The 19,751-nt window shown below is 49.3% G+C and overlaps 1 protein-coding gene across 1 annotated transcript in view; it reads right to left on the bottom strand.

The window, feature by feature from the left end:
- Positions 1–19,751, bottom strand: part of INSRR (insulin receptor related receptor) — a 74,634-nt gene that overhangs the window by 2,801 nt on the left and 52,082 nt on the right. Inside the window, exons 10-19 of the mRNA XM_054973791.1 lie at positions 18,341–18,382; positions 16,481–16,779; positions 15,321–15,457; positions 15,062–15,227; positions 13,465–13,573; positions 8,776–8,846; positions 7,376–7,605; positions 6,747–6,857; positions 6,066–6,225; positions 393–522 (exon numbers count right to left, since the gene is read on the bottom strand). Coding sequence (XP_054829766.1) covers positions 393–522; positions 6,066–6,225; positions 6,747–6,857; positions 7,376–7,605; positions 8,776–8,846; positions 13,465–13,573; positions 15,062–15,227; positions 15,321–15,457; positions 16,481–16,779; positions 18,341–18,382 — 1,455 coding nt within the window. The remainder of the gene's footprint in view (positions 1–392; positions 523–6,065; positions 6,226–6,746; positions 6,858–7,375; positions 7,606–8,775; positions 8,847–13,464; positions 13,574–15,061; positions 15,228–15,320; positions 15,458–16,480; positions 16,780–18,340; positions 18,383–19,751) is intronic.

The following is a 19,751-nucleotide window of genomic DNA, read 5'->3' as shown; positions in this document are numbered from 1 at the left end:
GCCAGAGGTACGCTGGAACTGGCTTCTCCCTGGGGGAGCAGACGGGCCACCTACGCTGGTGCTTCCTGTGTGGAAGGACATAAGCAGGCCAGCCCGCTCCTTCCACTCCAAAACACCTACCAGATGTCTGAGTGTGTGTTGAAGGACATAAGCCGGCCAGCCCGCTCCTTCCACTCCAAAACACCTACCAGATGTCTGAGTGTGTGTTGAAGGACATAAGCAGGCCAGCCCGCTCCTTCCACTCCAAAACACCTACCAGATGTCTGAGTGTGTGTTGAAGGACATAAGCCGGCCAGCCCGCTCCTTCCACTCCAAAACACCTACCAGATGTCTGAGTGTGTGTGGAAGGACATAAGCAGGCCAGCCCGCTCCTTCCACTCCAAAACACCTACCAGATGTCTGAGTGTGTGTTGAAGATCCCATCCTTCAGGGACTCGGGGGACATCCAGCGGACAGGCAGCAAACCCTTCCCACCTTTGCGGTAATAGTCTGTCTCGTAGATGTCTCTGGTCATGCCAAAATCTTTCAAAAGGAAGCACCAAGAAGAAAAGGGTTACGTGGCGGGCAGGAGGAAGACTCCCTTGACAGCCAGATGGGAAGTGGGTGCTCTACTCACTAGCTTATGAACACCTGAGCAACACAGGATCTGGGGGTAGAAGCCTTCGAATAGGACATGCGAGCCTTTGGGGTGCCACGGCGATCTTGGCCGTTTTCATGGCTGCTCTCCTGGGATGCAGCCCTTGAGCGTGGGCCTCACGTGGCAAGGGATTGCTCGCCAGAGGAAGAGCGGGAGGGGCTCAGCCGTCCGCTCTCCCCACAGAGCAAGGAATCATTCTGGGCTTCCTTGGCTGAAATCCATGCCAGAGGTGTGAGTTTGGTGCCAGGCTGGTGACTGGGCAAATGATGCTGGGTGGCACACACACACACACACACACACACACAGAGAAGGGACTAATCACAGGTGCCTTGTGACCACTTCGCTCAGGATCAAGACTCTGGGCTTGACTTAGAATCATAGAACGGGAAGGAACCCCAGTAGTCATCTAGACCAACCCCTTGCACAATGCAGGAAATCCACAGCTACCTCCCCCCCCCCCCCGCGACTGCCCCCAGCGACCGCTGCTCAATGCCCAGAGGAAGGCAAAAAACCTCCAGGATCCCTGGCCAATCTAGCTGGCAGGAAAACTCCTTCCTGACTCCAGAGTCAGGAATTGGCATTATTCCAGGCATACCAGAAAGGGCCACAAAAGCCAAGCACTGGCTCGTCCCTTCCTGCCCTCCCTCTCCTGAATTGTGTACATTCATATTAAGTCAGAGAATCAGCACTGCTGTCAGGTGGCCCTCTAGCCTCTTCTTAAGTACCTCCAAGGAAGGCGAGCCCACCACCTCCCCGAGGAGGCCTGTCCCACCACTCAGGGACCGCTCTCACTGCCAGGAAGTCCTTCCTAATGTTTGGCCGAAAGCCCTTTTGATTTAATTTCAACCCGTTGGTTCTGGTCCGACCTTCTGGGGCAGCGGAAAACAACTCTGTGCCATCCTCTATATAGCAGCCCTTCAAATACTTGGAGATGGTTATCCTATCACCTCTCAGTTGTCTCCTCTCCAGGCTAAACATACCGAGCTCCTTCAGCCTTTCCTCATAGGGCTTGTTCTCCAGACCCCTTCTTAAATTGTGGTGCCCAAAGCTGAACACAATACTCTAGGTGAGGTCTAACCAGAGCAGAGTAGAGCAATACCATCACTTCTCGTGATCTGGACACTATGCTTCTGTTGATGCAGCCCAAAACCGCATTTGCCTTTCTAGCTGCCACATCACACTGCTGACTCATGTTCAGTGTATGGTCTACTAAGACCCCGAGATCCTTTTCACACATAGTACTGCCAAGGCAAGTCTCCCTGTCCAATAATTATGCATTTGATTTTTCCTTCCTAAAAGCAGAACTTTGCATTTATCTCTGTTGAAATTCATTTTATTAGTTTTAGCCCAGTTTTCCAGCCTGTCCAGATCATCCTGTGTCCTGACTCTGTCTTCTGTACGCTACCCTTAGATTTTCTCTGGCTCAGACACCTCTGCCTCTCCCGTGGCCTTTCCGCTAGCAGCAGCCTGCCTAGTCGCAAGCCGCCAGTGTCGCAGCTGCTCCTGGACTGCAGCTCTTCATCTAGAGCCCTATTACTGGTGGACAGTCTTGCCCCCCATTTCTGCTATGGGGTGCCAGAACCTCATCAAAGAAACTACTGGAATTCCTCGGGCATCATCTTACAGGAACTAGTAGGTGTGTGAGTTCTCCAAACATTTCCTGGGGCCTGACAGCAACGCTGATTCTATGATTCAGTATGAAGTTAGGCAGATCGGGTAAGTACTCGTTTCAGGAGAACTATTGCAATTTCAGGCTGGAAACTGGAGCATATCTGAGAATTTCATAAGGAAGTTAGTCTGAGTTTTGGAGATTACAGCAAAGCTTTCAGTTGTGTGGACTATGAAAAGCTATGGACACTTTTAAAAGAAATGGGTGTGCCACAACATTAGATTGTGTTAATATGCAACCTGTACTCTGGACAAGAGGCTACTGTCAGGACAGAACATGGGGAAACAGAGTGGATTCCAATTGGCAGAGGTGTCACACAAGGATGCATATTATCTCCCTATCTGTTCTATAAGCAGAACATTTCATAAGGAAAGCTGGATTAGATCTAGAAGAAGGTGGAATGAAAATTGGTGGAAGGAACTTTAGCAAACTGAAAAATGCAGATGACACCACGTTACTGGCAGAATATAGTGAAGCCTTGAAATTACTGAAGAGGTTAAAAGAGAAAGTGCCAAAGCAGGATGACAGCTAAACATCAAGAAGGCAAAAGACCATTGAGGAATGTCACAAGAAACAGAAATTGTTACAGATTTTCTATTTGTTGGCTCAATTGTCAAACAAAAAGGGAGACTATCAGGTCTGTTACCCACAGCTCTTCCATATTGCTTGCCTGATGTATTTTTCCAGTACCGTTTATGTTCACAGGAGCAGCCTGGTTCCCGAGACAGCCTTACCTAGGATGGCTCACCACAGAGACCTTGAGAGACAACTCCTTTCGCTTTCCCACCTTCCGTACTAACCGGGTAGACACCGAGGGTGGGGGGCTGGCCTACAGGGTTTGATGTACTGTTGCAAGCATTCAACACGTCATTCTCAACAAGAGATCTGTGTACAGCCAAAGCTTCTTTTAGCCTTTGGATTACCTATGGACACTTGTACTTTCTGAATATATATATTCTCTCAATAAACAACCTTTGACTCAAGAGACCTTGGATTTCTTGCTGCGAGGGGTGGGAGATGAAATCAGAGCATCCTGCTTTCCATAGACTGACAGAGACGGCAACTGAGAAATCTGAAGGAGATGGAAGCTTAGAAGGGCAGCCATGAAGGACTCAGAAAAGATCCTTAAGTGTGTCACTGGGACCAAGATCAAGAAATCCTGTGTCTGACTTCTGCTTGTTCTCCATTTCCGCAGTCCAGACACTATTGCGTGGTTTATTGGAAGTCCTGGCAACTGATTGTATTGGCTTCCTCTGTGCAATCTGCCTTGAATCTCGGTGAGAAAGGTGGACTATACATGATGTAAATAAAATTTAAAAATTAATACCATGGTATCCCCCATTACTGTGTATAGATGTGAAAGTTGGAAGATGAAGAAAGATGGCAAGAAGAAAATTGATTCATTTGATACGTGGTGACGGAGGAGAGTTTTACGGCTACTCTGGACTATTAAAACAACAGATAAGCGGGTTCTAGATTACACCAAGCCTGAGTTCTCCCTGCAAAACTTAACTGACAAAACTGAGGCTACACACTGCAGTCACATCATGAGAAGAAAAGCGTCACTGGAAAGGACAAAAATGATAGGGAAAGGATTTGACCACCTTTTAACACCTTTTTAATGTGCTTCTAGTCTGAAAACTGTCCTTTCAGCCTGCTCAGTGGTGAATGTTTTTAAGGTCTCTGCTTTTTATGCTGGCCTGGGTTTTTAATGCTGAATTTTAATTAATATAACAACAAAAGGAGCAGCCCTCAAATAGGAAAACCGAAGAAGCAATATGCAGAGGGGAATACCAAAGAAAGAGATTTAGTATTTATATTCCAAATAATCATTATTATAAATATATAAGGTGCATTTTGCTACAAAGTGTACAATAGTTTCAATATCCTTCTAAATATGAATATAAATGATACCAGAATACAAAATATTCAAGAAACAGTGGCTATCATACAGTACAATTACAATCTGCTATAATTTTCCATTGCAGGTGCCGTTGTAAATCAAAGAAAGATGACGGGACATCAACATTTCAACAATATAGGTAAGTATTTAAGAATTATAAATATTCAGTTATCTAAATATGTTCTTTTTCTTTCCACAGGTGCTATTTTTGGGGTTACAAGAAACCCGCGACTCTACAAGGAGCCAGCTAATAACTTATTTCATTAATCCTTCCTTAGGAGTCGCACCAACAATTACACCTATGCTAAAAAAATAAGAAATAAAAATACAAATGAACAATAGTATTTCTTCTTGCCTTACATCACAAGTTCAAATAAAGCATATATAACCACTTACAAAGAGAAGACCACCTTGAAACTCTCTGGTGGTACATCACACACCGCAAAAGATGCCCATCAGGAACAGTGAATAGAAAAGTCAGTCTTAAAGCAACACTACCCCAAACGTATATAACAAACCCTAAAAAGTTAAACTGGCAGTCAGATGAAAAAGGTTATAACTACACATTGCAGGAAACACGCAAGCGATAACTCAGCACAGAAATTGTTTTGGAAAATGGAGGTTTGACTGTTTCCCTGAATGCCTTTTCACCATGTAAAACTTAGGGTGTTGTCTATATTATTATTTGTTATTGTAATAAGATGTATGTTGGCAACACCTGTCGACGCCTACGAGTTCATATTTTAGAACATATGTCGCAAATACGCAACCACGTTATGGAGGCTCCTTTAATTGAACATTTTTGTCACCATCATTCCAAGGAGAGACAGTTTCACTTCTCTGTCTTACACGCGTCTCAAGAGAAAGATCCTGAAAGGAGGCGCAAAGAACTTGCTCGTAAGGAATTGTTCTGGATTCGTCGTTTAAAGACTTTAAAACCTGTGGGGCAAAATGCTGAGTTATCACTTGCTGGTGCAACTCCTGAGGAAGGATTAACGAAACAAGTTATTAGCTGGCTCCTTGTAGAGTCGCGGGTTTCTTGTAACCCCAAAAATAGCACCTGTGGAAAGAAAAAGAACATATTTAGATAACTGAAGATTTATAATTCTTAAATACTTACCTATATTATTGAAATGTTAATGTCCCGTCATCTTTCTTTGATTTACAACGGCACCTGCAATGGAAAATTATAGCAGATTGTAATTGTACTGTATGATAGCCGCTGTTTCTTGAATATTTTGTATTCTGGTATCTTTTATATTCATATTTAGAAGGATATTGAAACTATTGTACACGGTCTTATTTACGACTTTGTAGCAAAATGCACCTTATATATTTATAATAATTATTATTTGGAATATACCTTTAAAATACTAAAATCTCTTTCATTGATATGCCCTTCGGAATTTTAATTAATAGCTTTTTAATGTATTTATTCTGTTTGATTCTGTAAACTGCCTCAGGCAGGTACCCTACAGAGGCAGCATAACGTTTTTCTCAATAAATAAACTGCAAAACTGTTCACAGTACGGAGACGGCAGTTTTTCCCTCCCGCTCTCTGGGCATCCGCCTGCTTTGTGGGCCCAGGAGAATGGGCTGAAAGAAACCCTCAAGAGAGCAGAAAATGGCCTCATCCAGCAACCCTTTGTGTCTCAGAGTTTCCTCCGGGACCCTCGTTCGTATTACGTAAGTGATCACAACTGGAGGATAAATTTGCACAGCTGTGAGGGCTGCTGCATCTGTGGCTGGGGCTGGCCTCTCAGCTAATGGGAGATGCTTGGAGCCCCTTCTACAGCTTCTTAGACCACGACGCCACTGATCCTGTGGGCTTCTTCCCACTCCTCCCCATATCCCACCTCCGATCTTCACAGTGAAGTCCTCAGACACCATGCAGTTGCGGGCAGCAAGGTCCCGGTGAACGAACTTCTTGGCGTTCAGGTAGGCCATGCCATCAGCGATCTCACCGGCCATCTGGATCGTGTCCTTCAGTGACGGGGGAGGCAGGCCGGGGTTATTCTAGCAGAAAATAGGCGGGGAGGAAAGAGGGGGCCCACCATCAGCACCAAGCGTGAGGCGTCTTAGAAAAGGCCGTGTGACCTGCCACAGAACAAGGCCACGGCCAAGGGCCCCACATTTCTCAGTGTCTGCAGCTGGCAGGTTCGCTGCCTCCCCTGGGGCAAGGCTGCTCCAGAGCCGTTTCCCAAAAGGAGGGTCTCAGCCATTCCAGGAGAAAGTCTCAGGGCTGGCCCAGATAGCTGGTTGGGAGAGGGCAGAGGCCTCAAGCGGCTTGAAACTGCTGGCACACCCCGCCCACCCGCCCGCCCGCCCACCTGGGATGGGATGTGGTAGAGACTGTAGAAGAAGTAATCTTCAGGTTGGAATGTATCCATTATTCATATTTTTGTTTTAAAAGAGGAGTTTAAAAACAAAGGAACAGCTACAATAACAAACAACAGATTTCAAGTCTCCCGAAATGCTGGATTTAGTCCCCAAATCTTCCCTTGAGGTGTGGGGGAAATCCCAGGCGAGTCACCCACCTCTGCTTCTGGCCGGAGAGAACGGAGGTAACTCTTCAAATCTCCCCGTGTCATCAGTTCCATGATGACCAGCGCTGGCTGCCCTTGGGACACCACGCCGAGGAGACGGACCTGAGAAACAGCCAGGGCACCGAAAACATCACCACGGAGAGCAAAGCCCGTACTTGGCATACACAGACTTCTTCAGCGTGCCTCAAGACAGACTCCCAGGGCTGCCACAGGCCATTTGGAGCCCCCACTCAAAGATGCCCTGGGCGGATCCCATCCAGACCCAACCCACGCCCCAAGGGGAAGCAAATCACAATGCCAGCCTGACCCCAACCACACGCCCCCCCCCCCACCATGGCTCTAGCTCCATACACTGCATCTCTGTGTCCCAGACACCAGTCCTGTCTGGCAGGCCCCTTCTGTCCTCACCGGGAGGGGGGCTGCTAGGGCTCGTCTGAAGCCTTCTTGAACTCGGGAGTTTCCAGACCCATTCTGCACTGACAGGTGATTGGCTGACAGTTCTTTGTTTTTTACAGATTTTTTTACAAAACCCCCCATTCCCAGCCCTGTTTTCTTCTCAGGTGTACTGGTGGTTGAAACCCCACACTCCCCACAAGACCCCCAAACCTCTTCATACGCACCACATGGTGGCACCTGAACGCCTTCATGACGGATGCCTCGTTGAGGAACTCGATGCGCTCCCTCAGAGATGCCAGTTCATTGACGGTCTTCAGAGCGACTCTGGTCTCCTCGCCCTCTTGCTCAATGTCCTTGGCGATCCCTTCGTAGACCATCCCGAAGGACCCCTGGCCCAGCTCCCGCAGCACCACGATCTTCTCCCGGGGCACCTCCCATTCATCTGGAATGTACACTAGCAAAGGAAAGCCACAGGGAAAGAGGGGCATGGCACTCGGGGGCGGCCCTCTCCGCGTAGCAGCCTAGCTGGAGGCGGCGGGCGTGGGGCACTATTGAGAGCGGCAATGAGTGAGCTGGATGGGTGCCACCAGAGGGGAGCCCCGCCCCAGAGGGAGGTCTTCTGTGCAAATCCCACCAACGTGGACAGGAGCCCTGCCAGAGCCTAGCCATGTGGCCCAGCTCCAGAGAGCCAGAAGAACGCCCTGCCTGGGCCCCTAGACAGCGAGGACTGACTGCTGAAGCATTTTCATTTATTTAAATGCTTCATTGGCCACTTCTCCCCTTGGAAGCAGCTCACAATAAGTATCAATAAAACAGATAACATGATGACTAACACACCACAAATCAAAAGTAGCATAAAATAGAATACCATCTGTGTATAGCAGCCGCAGTGTAAAAATATAGAACTGTAAGTAAGAAGTAGCATAAAATATCAGCATCAATTCATAACACAGAGCAGCAGGTCTTGTAAATGTGCACAACAGGGTATAACGCAGCATCTGTGTTAAAAAGATTTCCTAACGAAGTCTGTAACAAAATTTTCAATGCTAACAAAAAGCCCAGGCAAACAGATGTTCTTGCCTAGTGCCAAAAGGAAAAGTGAACTTCTGTGGAGGGGGTGTTCCGTAAGTGAGGTGCCACCCCCGAGAAAGCCCTGGCTCAGGTAGCCACTCACCTGATATGGGGGGGGGGAGGGCACAGAGCAGGCCTGCCGTGGCTGACACTGGGATTCCCTCATCCTCAGGAGCACAACACACAACAATGAACATGCCAGCCACAGCTGAGTCTCTACCCCCCACAAAGCCTCAGGCAGACTCCTGGAGATGCCCCTCCCTTGCTACCAGGCAGGGAGAGTCAAGGGAACCTCCGTCTTCCGAGGCACGCGCCTTATCTGGATACCAGGGCCAGCAGGCGTCATCAGGAAAGGGACCTGGCCTCTGCGCCCTTTTTGTTTGGCCCTCCGGGAAACTGTGAGATAGAAGGCTGGACTAGACGGACCCTCCCTGGCCTGACGCAGCAGGGATCTCCTGGTGTTCTTACACCACCTGAGCAGGCCCGGCCACGCCCACCGGGTGGTGTCCTGAAGGCAAAACCAGTTAGAAAACAGGCTCTTTTTAACACTCACTGTTTGAGGTGCTGAAGTACTCGGGATTGACTGAGGCGTACAGCGTGCCGCTGGGGTACCCCTCACTGCCCCTGGAAGGGAAGTCAAGAAGGCAGTCCTGCAGTGCTCACTTACAGCCTGTGCTTCTCTCGCAGCGGTCCGAGGTTAGATCTTGGTGGGACGACGAGGGACAGTGAAAGTGGGCTGGACTTCATTGTTGATCTGAGCCATGGGTTGCAGCCCAAAGGAGGCTGGAGGAGCCACAGGCCCAAAAGGGTTGCACAGCTCAGAACTTAGTTTGTGGCGCTTCCCAGCTAGGAGGGATAAACCATTTGTGTGAATGGGCGGAGAGAAAGTGGGCTGGACTGAGGAGTTAAACGTGAGCGTGGCCGTGCCGGTGTCCCTGATCACAAAGGGCGAGGCCCAGCAGATCCAAGGCACAGGACTGCCAGCAACTGACCTGCACCCCGGCCCGGCCCTTGGCCGTCTGCTTCCCTTGCACTTGCGCTTTCAAAAAAGAAGAACATCCTGCCGGTTCCTTCATTGCAAGGGATTATAACGCCTTGGCAGAGGGGGGGGGGGCGGTTTGAGAAAGTTACTCCCTTGCTGGATCAGGGGAATGCTGTGGACATAGTTTATCTCGATTTCAGTGAGGCTTTTGATGAGGTCCCACGTAATATCCTTGACGACAAGTTGGTAAAATGTGGTTTGGATCCTATTACTATTAGGTGGATCTGTAACTGGTTGACAGATGGCACCTCAAGAGTGCTAGTTAATAGTTCCTCGATCCTCTGGGAGAAGAGTGACAAGTGGAGTTCCTCAGGGATCAGTCCTGGGAGCTGTTCTGTTCAACATTTTTATAAATGATTTGGATGAAGGAACAGAGGGAATGCTTATTAAATTTGCAGATGACACTAAATTGGGAGGGGTGGCAATTACGGCCGAAGACAGAGTCAGGATACAGCATGATCTTGACAGGCTGGAAAACTGGACTAAAACAAATAAAATGGATTTCAACAGAGATAAATGCAAAGTTCTGCATTTCGGAAGGAAAAATCAAATGCATAATTATAGGATGGGGGAGACTTGTCTTGGCAACAGTATGTGCGAAAAGGATCTCGGGGTCTCAGTAGACCGTGCACTGAACATGAGCCAGCAGTGTGATGTGATAGCCAAAAAGGCAAATGCGGTTTTGGGCTGTATCAACACGAGAAGTGATGGTATCGCTCCACTTTGCTCTAGTTAGATCTCACCTAGAGTATTGTGTTCAGTTTGGGGCACCACAATTTGAGAAGGATATAGAGAAGCTGGAAGGTGTCCAGAGGAGGGCCATGAAGATGGGGAGGGGTATAGAGACCAAGTCCTACGAGGAAAGGTTGAAGGAGCTCAGAATGTTTAGCCTAGAGAGGAGACGACCGAGAGGTGATAGGATAACCATCTCCAAGTACTTGAAGGGCTGTCATATATAGAGGATGGTGCAGAGTTGTTTTCCGCTGCCCCGGAAGGTCAGACCAGAACCAACAGTTTGAAATTAAATCAAAAGGGCTTTCGGCTAAACATTAGGAAGAACTTCTCGTGGCCCCTTCTTACATGCCCAGGATAAGGCCAATTGCCACCTTGGGGTCAGGTAGCAATTTTCCAGAGGCCAGTTTGGCTAGGGATCCTGGAGCTATTTTGCCATCTTCTGGGCATGGAGCAGGGGTCACTGGGGCAGTCAGGGGGGAGGTAGTTGTGAATTTCCTGCATTGTGCAGGGGGTTGGACTAGATGACCCTTGAGGAACCTTCCAACCCTATGCTTCTGTGCTAATGGGTGCCACAACTAAGATTGCCAACTATCTGGTGATAAAATGTCCTGTGTGATGCTAAGGGTGCTTCACCCAAGTATCGATGTCAAAATTTTCCACTTTGCTTTGTGAATGTGGAATTTACACTCTAGGATTAACCCTTCTGCACTCAAAAATGGTCCTGGCAGGAAGTTTTGTCAAAAGAAAGAACTGCCCTCCCACCTTTCACTTCCTTCTGAATTCCACACAGCAGCCCAGGCCTGCTCTTGAGAAGCCATGGGAGCCTTCCAGTCTCCCAGGGACCAAATGCTGCCCTTCCTTCCCTGGGGGATTTAGAGGGGGGTGGTTTTGAGGACTTGTGGGAAGGACAGGAGAGGGGCAGCCATTCTTGGATGTGGGGAAGCCATGCTCGAGACACACAGAGACATGCTTCATGAAGACTTTGAAGGAGACGCACTGGCATGTGGGACCTTTGCTTGCCACCTCCAGTGGATCGCTGCCAGATCAGCGGGCAAGGATGCAAACCCCCTGGAGTTAAAGGGACGTGCCCATGTCCTCCTTGAATTCTAGTTGCTGTGGGGGGCAAGGAAGTTCTAGCCAGACTCCTAGGTTAGATTTTTGTAGGGCTGACTTCAATGAACTCAAGAGGCTTGATGAGAGTCATTCCGTGGGGGAGTGTGCTGGAAGGGAAAGGAGCGAATGAAGGGTGGGCTCTTCTCAAACACGAGCTTTTACAAGCTCAAGCCCTCACTATTCCAGCAAGACAGCTCCAAGAAACCAATGTAGATGAACAGAGAGCTCCAGAATAAGCTAAGGGAGAAAAAGGAAATTTTCAGGAAATGGAGAGAAGGACAGACCTCTAAAGAGGAGTATATGAGGGTTACTAGGCACCGCAGATCAGCCATCAGAGAGGCCAAAGCTCAGTATGAGCTGGGTCTGGCCAGGAGGGCTCGCTACAATAAGAAAAACTTCTACAGATATGTGAGAAGCAAACGCAAGGTAAAAGAGGCAATTGGACCACTGTTGGAAGGAAAAACTCTGATGAAGGATAGAGAAACAGCAGACAGGCTTAATGACTTTTTTGCCTCTGTTTTCTCCCTGAAGAACTCAGGCACATCTAGAGATAGTAGAAAATGTGGCAGGACACCTGAGTGGCTAATTGACATTGACAGAGAGGTTGTGGAGAGGCACCTGGCTGCACTGGATGAATACAAATCCCCTGGGCCAGATGAGGTGCACCCAAGAGTGCTGAAAGAACCTTCTAGAGAACTTGCAGAACCCCTGTCCATCATCTTCAAGGCCTCCTGAAGGACTGGGGATGTGCCACAAGATTGGAGAAGAGCGAATGTTATCCCAATCTTTGAGAAAGGGAAGAAGGATGACCCGGGAAACTACAGGCCGGTCAGTCTGACTTCTGGGAAGATACTAGAGCAGATTTTAAAGGGATCGATCTGTAAGCATCTGAAGGACCACTTAGTGATCCGGGGAAGTCAACATGGTTTTGTCCGCAACAGATCTTGACAGACCAACCTAGTTTCCTTCTTTGATCGTGTGATGAGCTTACTGGATCGTGGGAACTTTGTCGACGTGATTTACTTGGATTTCAGTAAAGCTTTTGATAAGGTCCCCCGTGACATTCTAATGGGTAAACTGGAAGACTGTAGACTGGGCTATAGGACAGTTCGGTGGATAGGGAACTGGTTAGAGGACCACAACCAAAGAGTGGTGGTCAATGGTGTTTCATCAGATTGGAGGGAGGTGTCCAGTGGGGTGCCGCCGGGCTTGGTTTTGGGCCCGGTACTTTTCAATATTTTTATCAATTATCTGGATGAAGGAGTGGAAGGGCTGCTCATTAAATTTGCTCATGATACCAAATTGGGAGGAGTGGCAAACACCCAAGGAGATAGAATTAAAATTCAACAAGACCTGAATACTCTGGAGAAGTGGGCAGCTGTGAATAGGATGCAATTCAACAAAGACAAGTGCACAGTATTACATCTGGGCCACAAAAATGGGAAGCACAAATACTGGATGGGGGATACACTTCTGGGCAGTAGTATATGTGAAAGGGATCTTGGGGTAAGAGTGGACTGTAAACTAAATATGAGCAGTCAGTGTGATGCGGTGGCAAAATTCAATTTTGGGTTGTATCAAAGGGGCCAAACTTGAAATCGCAGAAAGTCATAGCCCCTCTCTATACTGCCTTCTGGAGTATTGTGTGCAGTTCTGGAGGCCTCACTTCAAAAAGGATGTGGCCAAAATCAGGAGGGTGCAGAAGAGAGAGATGAGGATGATCAGGGGTCTGGAGACTGAGCCCTACGTGGAAAGGCTGAGGGCCTTGGGAATGTTTAGTTTGGAGAAGAGGAGGTTGAGGGGGGACATGATTGCTCTCTTTAAATGTTTGAAAGGCTGTCATTTGGAGGATGGCAGGGAGCTATTTCAGTTGGCAGCAGAGGGTACAACCCAAAACAATGGGCTAAAACTACATGCACAAAGGTACCGGCTGGATATTAGGAAGAATATTTTCACGGTCAGAGTAGTTTAAAGGTGGAATCAGCTGCCTAGGGAGGTGGTGAGCTCCCCCTCACTGGCAGTTTTCAAGAAGAGGCTGGATGAATATTTGTCAGAGATGCTTTAGGCTGATCCTGCACTGGGCAGGGGGTTGGACTAGATGGTCTGTATGGCCCCTTCCCACTCTGTGATTCTATGATTCTATGAGAGCTCTTCTTATGGGATGTGGGTGGGGGGCAAAGCTTTGGCTTCCCTTCCTCAATTTGTTTTGCCAGCTCAAAGGATCAATTGCCAGTGGCCAGATCTTAACATGAAGGTGATAGAAATGTTATTTTCTGCCAGTTTCTATGAAGTTAACAGAGTCTGCACCCCCCTCCCCATTCCCACCAGCCGCCGCGTCAGGAGACCCCTTACCTTTTCTTGTTGTACAGGAAGACAAAGACGGCCAGGCAGGTAATGGCTACCATCAACATGACGGGCATGAGGGTCAGGAGGACGTAGAAGTTGCCTGGTTCCTCTTCCTCTACTTGCAGGGGGGAGAAAGGAAGGCATAACCCATCACGGCGCCGAGGCAGAAGCCCCCGGCGGTCTCTCCGCTGCTCCCCTCAGTCCAGGGTCCCGAGTTCTCGGGCAAATCACTTCAGCCGATGGTAGACATTGTCCGTCTCACACAGTTTTACTTTCCCCGCACATTTCAGTCACTTTGCCCTGGATTGCGGTTCAGGACTACACACCTCCTTAGCCCCTGAGAGACGCGGAATCTGGAGGGCCGCTGAGCACCAGTTAAAAGCAAAAGATGCCTACGGGGAGGGTCCCGCTCAGAGCTAGATAAGGTCTGATTTATTTATATTCCTTTTTATTTTTATTGATGTTTTCCTTTTATTTATATTCATTTATTTTTTTACCCAAAGCCTCTTTTCACATCCTTCTTCCCACATAATCCTCACAATAACAACCTTTTAAAGTCGGTTACGCTGAGAGATGGTGAAGGGCCCAGGGCCACATGGCAAGCTTCTAGAGTAAAGGTGGGATTCGAACCTGGATCTCCCAGATTCTAGCCCAACACCCTAACCACTGCATCACACCAGCTCTCATATCCTTATGGGGAAGGATGTAAGTTGGGGGAAATAGCCTCAACTATCTCTCTCCACCCATATGTGCTTTCTCACAACTTGGTTTTTTAAGTTCGGCGAAACTCTCAGAAGTTTTCATGTGTTTTCATGGCATTTCTTTCCTTGTTTCATCCCTCTTTGTAGTTTAACGTTGTTTCTTAGCATATCTGTGCAGTCTGCCAAAGCTGTCCTGTGGCTGTTTTCTTATTTCTGCTCACTTAATGTTCACCTACATTTTTGTTGCCTCCTCTCTATAGGAAGTATGATCTCTCTTACAACACTTCTGTTCTCTCCTGCCCATGTGTGTGGACAAAGAAGCCTCACACACCTGCTCTTCTTCTGCTCACCTTGGGCATTTCCCCACCTTTTAAAAATAGCTCTCTCTGACCTCAAATATAAATGGCTACCCAGCGAGGCTCTGTCTCCTGCACCCAAACAAATCTATGGGGGTGCCACAGGGCCTCCCCAGCTGCCGCCTATTTTAACTCCTGCTGTCCCATCCCTTCTGTGCAAAACCCCCAGTTCGGGCTACCAACCTGGGAGTGGGGCCCAACGCTCTCCTGGAGTTACAGCTGATCTCCCAGCTACCCCGTCCTCCGGGAGGACATGGCAGCTCTGGAGGGCTGTGGACTCTGTGGCCTCCCATCCCTCCCCAGATGCCGCCCCCCCACCCACCCCCCACAGGCTCCATACAGGAATACCTCGAACTGGAGTTGCAGGGCAGCATCAAGGGAAGGCCTTGGCGTCTGTGCCCGGACTGTTAGCCGCTGTGTGAGGCGGGGAGCTGGACTGGACGGCTGGACCCAGAAGGGCTTTTCTTAGGAGTTTAACAGCCTCATCCTGAGCAGAGTGAGATCTTCTAACCCCACTGGCTGAGCCACCTCTTTACAAGCACCTACCTGGGCCAGGAATGTAAAACTTGATGAGTCCAGTCCACGAGCCGTTCCCCGCCAAGGAAGTGGCTCGGACCTTGGCAGAATAGTTCCCTGGCTGGAGCAGAGCAAGGTGGTAGCCTCCGTATCTTGAATAGCGGTGGCGGGAGACGCACACGACCGTGGTGACGTCCTGCATGAAGACGAGGAGGGGGACCTGGGCTAATGACTTTGTAGGTGAAAGAAGCTCTCCCGTTTTCACGCCGCACCTCCGGAGTGTTCTCACCTCGTTCTCTCGGCTGTATTTGATCTCATATTTCAGGATGAGGCCATTGGGGTTCTTGGGTTCCTCCCATCTCAGGTGGATGCTGTTCTTGCTGGCTGGCTCCCAGGTCATGTTGCCTGGAATATTGTCTGCTTGAGCTGTGGACAGCAAAGAGGAGGGGGTTTCAGCGCGGCTCACGTAGGATTCCGAAGGGCCTCCATTTCAGGGTCCGCTCGAGGCAGGGCAGACACCTACACCACGTTCCTCTGGACTTGCGCCAGCAGGAAAGGCAAGGCAAAAATGTTTTAATTTATAAATAATAAAATAAACTAGAAATGTAAAATTTCCAGAAATTTTGAAGACATTGAGGAACAAAATAGGTCCCTCCCTCCCCATTTGGGAAAAATTGCCCTATATGCAAAAATTGCACGACCTGCTGTCTTGTCAGTCCTAAACTTATTTTACTGCTTTAACAAAAATGCTTAATTTATAACTTGGCATATAAAACTGCATTGTTTGGCATATTTATGAAATTTAAAATTACAAATATCTTAAGCTTTCTAAAAGCCAATGGCAAGTGCACAGTGCTTGAGAGGGAGCGGCAAACTGCTGTAACCTGCATGCTGCATGGCTCGTTCTCTCTTACAGGTAGGAAATCCTGTACGCCGCAGCTCTGCTCCCTGGCCAAGAATGCCCTCCTGGACAACTCTGTTTTGCTGCACATTTTGGAAAAGGATACAAGCATTGGGGGTCTCCCTAACAGCCTCAGGCGGGCTGTTCCATAATGCGGGAGCCACCACAGAGACCGTGCACGCACAGGCAGTGTCCTTCGCAGGGTGGCGCCTGCAGAAGTCCTTGCTCCGAGGAGCCCAGCTGGGCAGGGAAGCAGTGGGCACGGCCTCCTGCCTCTGCTCTTGAGGCAGAGCAGCACAGTTCTGCAGGGAAGATGGGCTGCTGCGGGGGCGGGGCTACTTGGTTGCTGGGCAGCCCTGTGATTCCACCACAAGGAACCCCCCAAGGCTGCTTGTTCACTAGTGGAGGTGGGAGGGGCCGCACTATTATTTCTGGGGCAAAGCCCTAATGATGCGCCCCAAGGATTGTGTGTGTGTGTAGGGGGGGATCATCTCAACAGCTTTGGGAGAAATGGCAGGCTGCCCAAGCCTCTGGCCACTGGTGCTTACGTTCTGGCATGGTCCTGGCAAAGACAAAGGTTGCGGCGCTGCAGCCCACGGTCTGCGCAGCATGGTTGCAGGCATGGATATCAATGCGGTACTCTGTGAAATGGCGCAGGTGAGAAATGACTGTCCGATCCCGGACCACTTTATCTTCAAAGATGCGAAAATCCATCTCAGCTTTAGAGTCGGTCCCCGTGCGGTTCAGGCTGGCCGCGTTCCCGACAGTCTCTGGAGAGGACGTGTTGGTGAAGACATGACCAGTGGTGAATGCCACTGCCAAGGTGTCCCTGCGCCTCTTTGGGATCCTGTACAGGCCAGGTTGAAGAAAGGAAGAAGGGCAGTGAGGTCAAAACAACCGAGCAGAAGCGTGGTCGGGGGCCAAGTTTGCTCTTTATATTTCCAAAGCTGGAAAACAAGTTTAGGGATAATCATCATAGAATCCTAGAGCTGGAAGGGACCTCCAGGGTTATCTAGTCCAAACCCCTGTATAAGGCAGGAAGCTCACAACTACCTCCCCCCTACACCCCCAGTGGACCCCCCCCCCCGCGCTCCATGCCCAGAAGATGGCAAAACCTAAGAAAATGGGGTCTTCCAGGAGTTCCTGAATTAATCTCATGACCCCTCCCTGCTTGTCTTTGTCCAGCCATCATGGATCATCAATCATCACTGATAACTTTAGTAATTCCCAGCAAGGCTTAATCAGGCCTTCTTAGTTTCTTTGTCTCACCCCAGAAATAGCTTTCCAGTTCTTTGTCTCACCTCTAGAGACACCCATCAAGCTATTGTCTTTGGGAGCAAGATGTCAGTTTTGCCCCAGGATACGTTTTGCTCTATAATTAAGCTGTCCTGCCACGTGCTGGGTGTGTCCTGGGACCTCCCACCCATGCACCCTCGGACTGCATGTCTGAGCCCCCCTCTCTTCTTGCCATGAAGTGCTGGGTGCAGGAGCTGCTCCCCTTCTAGACTGATAGCTACAAACCCAGAACCATGAAACTCTATCCAACCTCCTTGCTGCTTTTCCTAGGAAACTCTGTGTATGTCTGGTATTATGTTCTTGCATGATTGCTTTTGATGCCCTTTTAATAAAAACCGTTCTTTAAACCCCTGCTTGGTCATGTGGAGAAGATCCTTAGTTACCCCTCCTTCCACTGCTTCTCCTTGTATGCTAATCCCCTCCGACTCACAAGGAAGCCCCTCCATTTGGGCAACACTCTCACCCCCCTCTGGGGCTTGCTTGATCCTGGGGGGCTTGTTGGGTGGCCCCTTTGTGGGGGAAAGTGGCACTGAATCCAGGGCCCCATCCTGGACCTTCACCGAGAGCCCCAGAATCACCCAGATCGTCCTTGTGAAGCAACAGTTCAGCATCGAGAGTGCTGAGTCGGAAGGATTGGCTAACGAGATACTGAACTGAAGGTGCCCCTCATGCACCCAGGAAGCAGATCTGGCCCCTTGGGACCTTCTCCCCCCCTCCCCCTCCCCTGTGGATGAAAACACGTTTGCCTTTGAAGTGTCACGTCTCCTGGTCATTTTTTAACTGGGGGAGCTACAGCAGAGAAGCCTTCCTACCCACTGCTCTCAGCCCAGTCAACCCTCCTCCTTTGAGGGCTTGTGCTCACCCCTATGGTTCCTATTCCTGGAGAAACAGCTTGGGCAGTGTGGGGGAGGCTTCAGTATCCAAAGGATGAGCAGCCTGCCCTGCCAAGAGCATTTTTGGCCCTAGTGATACGCAGGTTTCTAGTCCTCTGGCTAGAAAGAGGAGTAGAAATAAAAGGCTTGGGATGTAGGAACTGAGGCTCAGGTGCCAGATGGAGTGGAGGGATGCTGCAGACGGCCCCTCACCTGCAGCAGGTTGCAAGAGCAGCTTACCTGTAAGAGATCTTATTCACAGAGGTCACTTTCCAGGGAGGCCTGGGGAAAGACGGGACAGGTTAAAGTTCTGCTCCTCCTCCTGCCGAGCCTTGCCTCCAGACCCCACCTCCTCACCTGAGCCTCCACAGCTACTGATGAGGCCTGGTGGGGTCCAGTCTCCTTGCCCAGGATATCAGCGGTCATTTTATTTGAAAAGGCACCCTCTGGCCCTCATCATTACATACCAGCAAAAATGTGCCAACAGCATTCTTGCCAATTGCTCCGTAAAGCTGCAGTCGTTTACTGACAGGCACGTCGGCCTCACATAGTTCATGGGATTTACTGAGTCAAAGGGCTTGTGTTTAAGCTTCCTCGAAGAAGCCTCCTTCTGGGGAGGGGCTCCACCTTCCCTAGCACAGGTGGCGATGGGGGTGGTGAGGCATACAGGTTCTCCGTGCCTGGTTGGTGGGGTGGGTCTTGCCAGATTACAATAAGCCCTAGACAAAGCGAGCCAGCCCCACCTGCCCGATCGCCACCGCTGCTTGCCAAGAGGATGCCAACCACCCTGCGTGCTCAATCACACCTGCCTTTCCTGAATGTGTGTTTCGAGAAGGATTTGCCAGGGCTTTTCTAAAGCGGGCAGACACAAAAGGGAGGCTGCAATGAAGACATCAGAAGGAGAGCCAGTTTGGGTGGAGAAGGAGAGCCAGTTTGGTGTCGTGGTTAAGAGTGGCGGGACTCTAATCTGGAGAGCCGGGTTTGATTCCCCACTCCTCTGCTTGAAGCCAGCTGGGTGGCCTTGAGTCAGTCACAGCTCTCTCAGAGCTCTCACAGCCCCACCCACCCCACAGGGTGTTTTGTTGTGGAGATAATAATGACATACTTTGTAAACTGCTCTGAGCGGGTGTTAAAGTCCTCCTGAAGGGCGGTATATAAATCGAATGTTGTTGTTATTATTGTTATTAAGATTGAGACTTGGAAGAGCAGCTGTGAGGGAGCTAGAGAAGATCCTTGAAGATAAAAATGTCTCTCTGGGGACCAAGATCAAGACGATGCAAACTATGGTATTCCCCATTACTATGTATGGATGTGAAAGCGGGACAGTGAAGAAAGCTGACAGGAAGAAAATTTATTTGAAATGTGGGGCTGGAGGAGAGTTTTGCGGATACCCTGGACAGCCAAAAAGACAAATAAGTGGGTACTAGATCAAAGCAAGCCTGAATTCTCCTTAGAAGCTGAAATAACAAGACTAAAGCTATCGCACTTTGGTCACATCATGAGAAGACAAGATTCTCTAGAAAAGTCAATAATGCTAGGAAAAGTGGAAAGCAGCAGGAAAACAGGAAGACCCAAAATGAGATGGCCGGACTCCATAAAAGAAGCCACGTCCTCCAGTTGGCAGGATCTGAGCAAGTCTGTTAATGATAGG

Source organism: Eublepharis macularius, chromosome 1, assembly GCF_028583425.1.
Source record: "Eublepharis macularius isolate TG4126 chromosome 1, MPM_Emac_v1.0, whole genome shotgun sequence".
Taxonomy (NCBI): Eukaryota; Metazoa; Chordata; class Lepidosauria; order Squamata; family Eublepharidae; genus Eublepharis; species Eublepharis macularius.
Note: the sequence above shows the minus strand (reverse complement) of the source record. Positions and strands in the feature narration are given on the sequence as shown.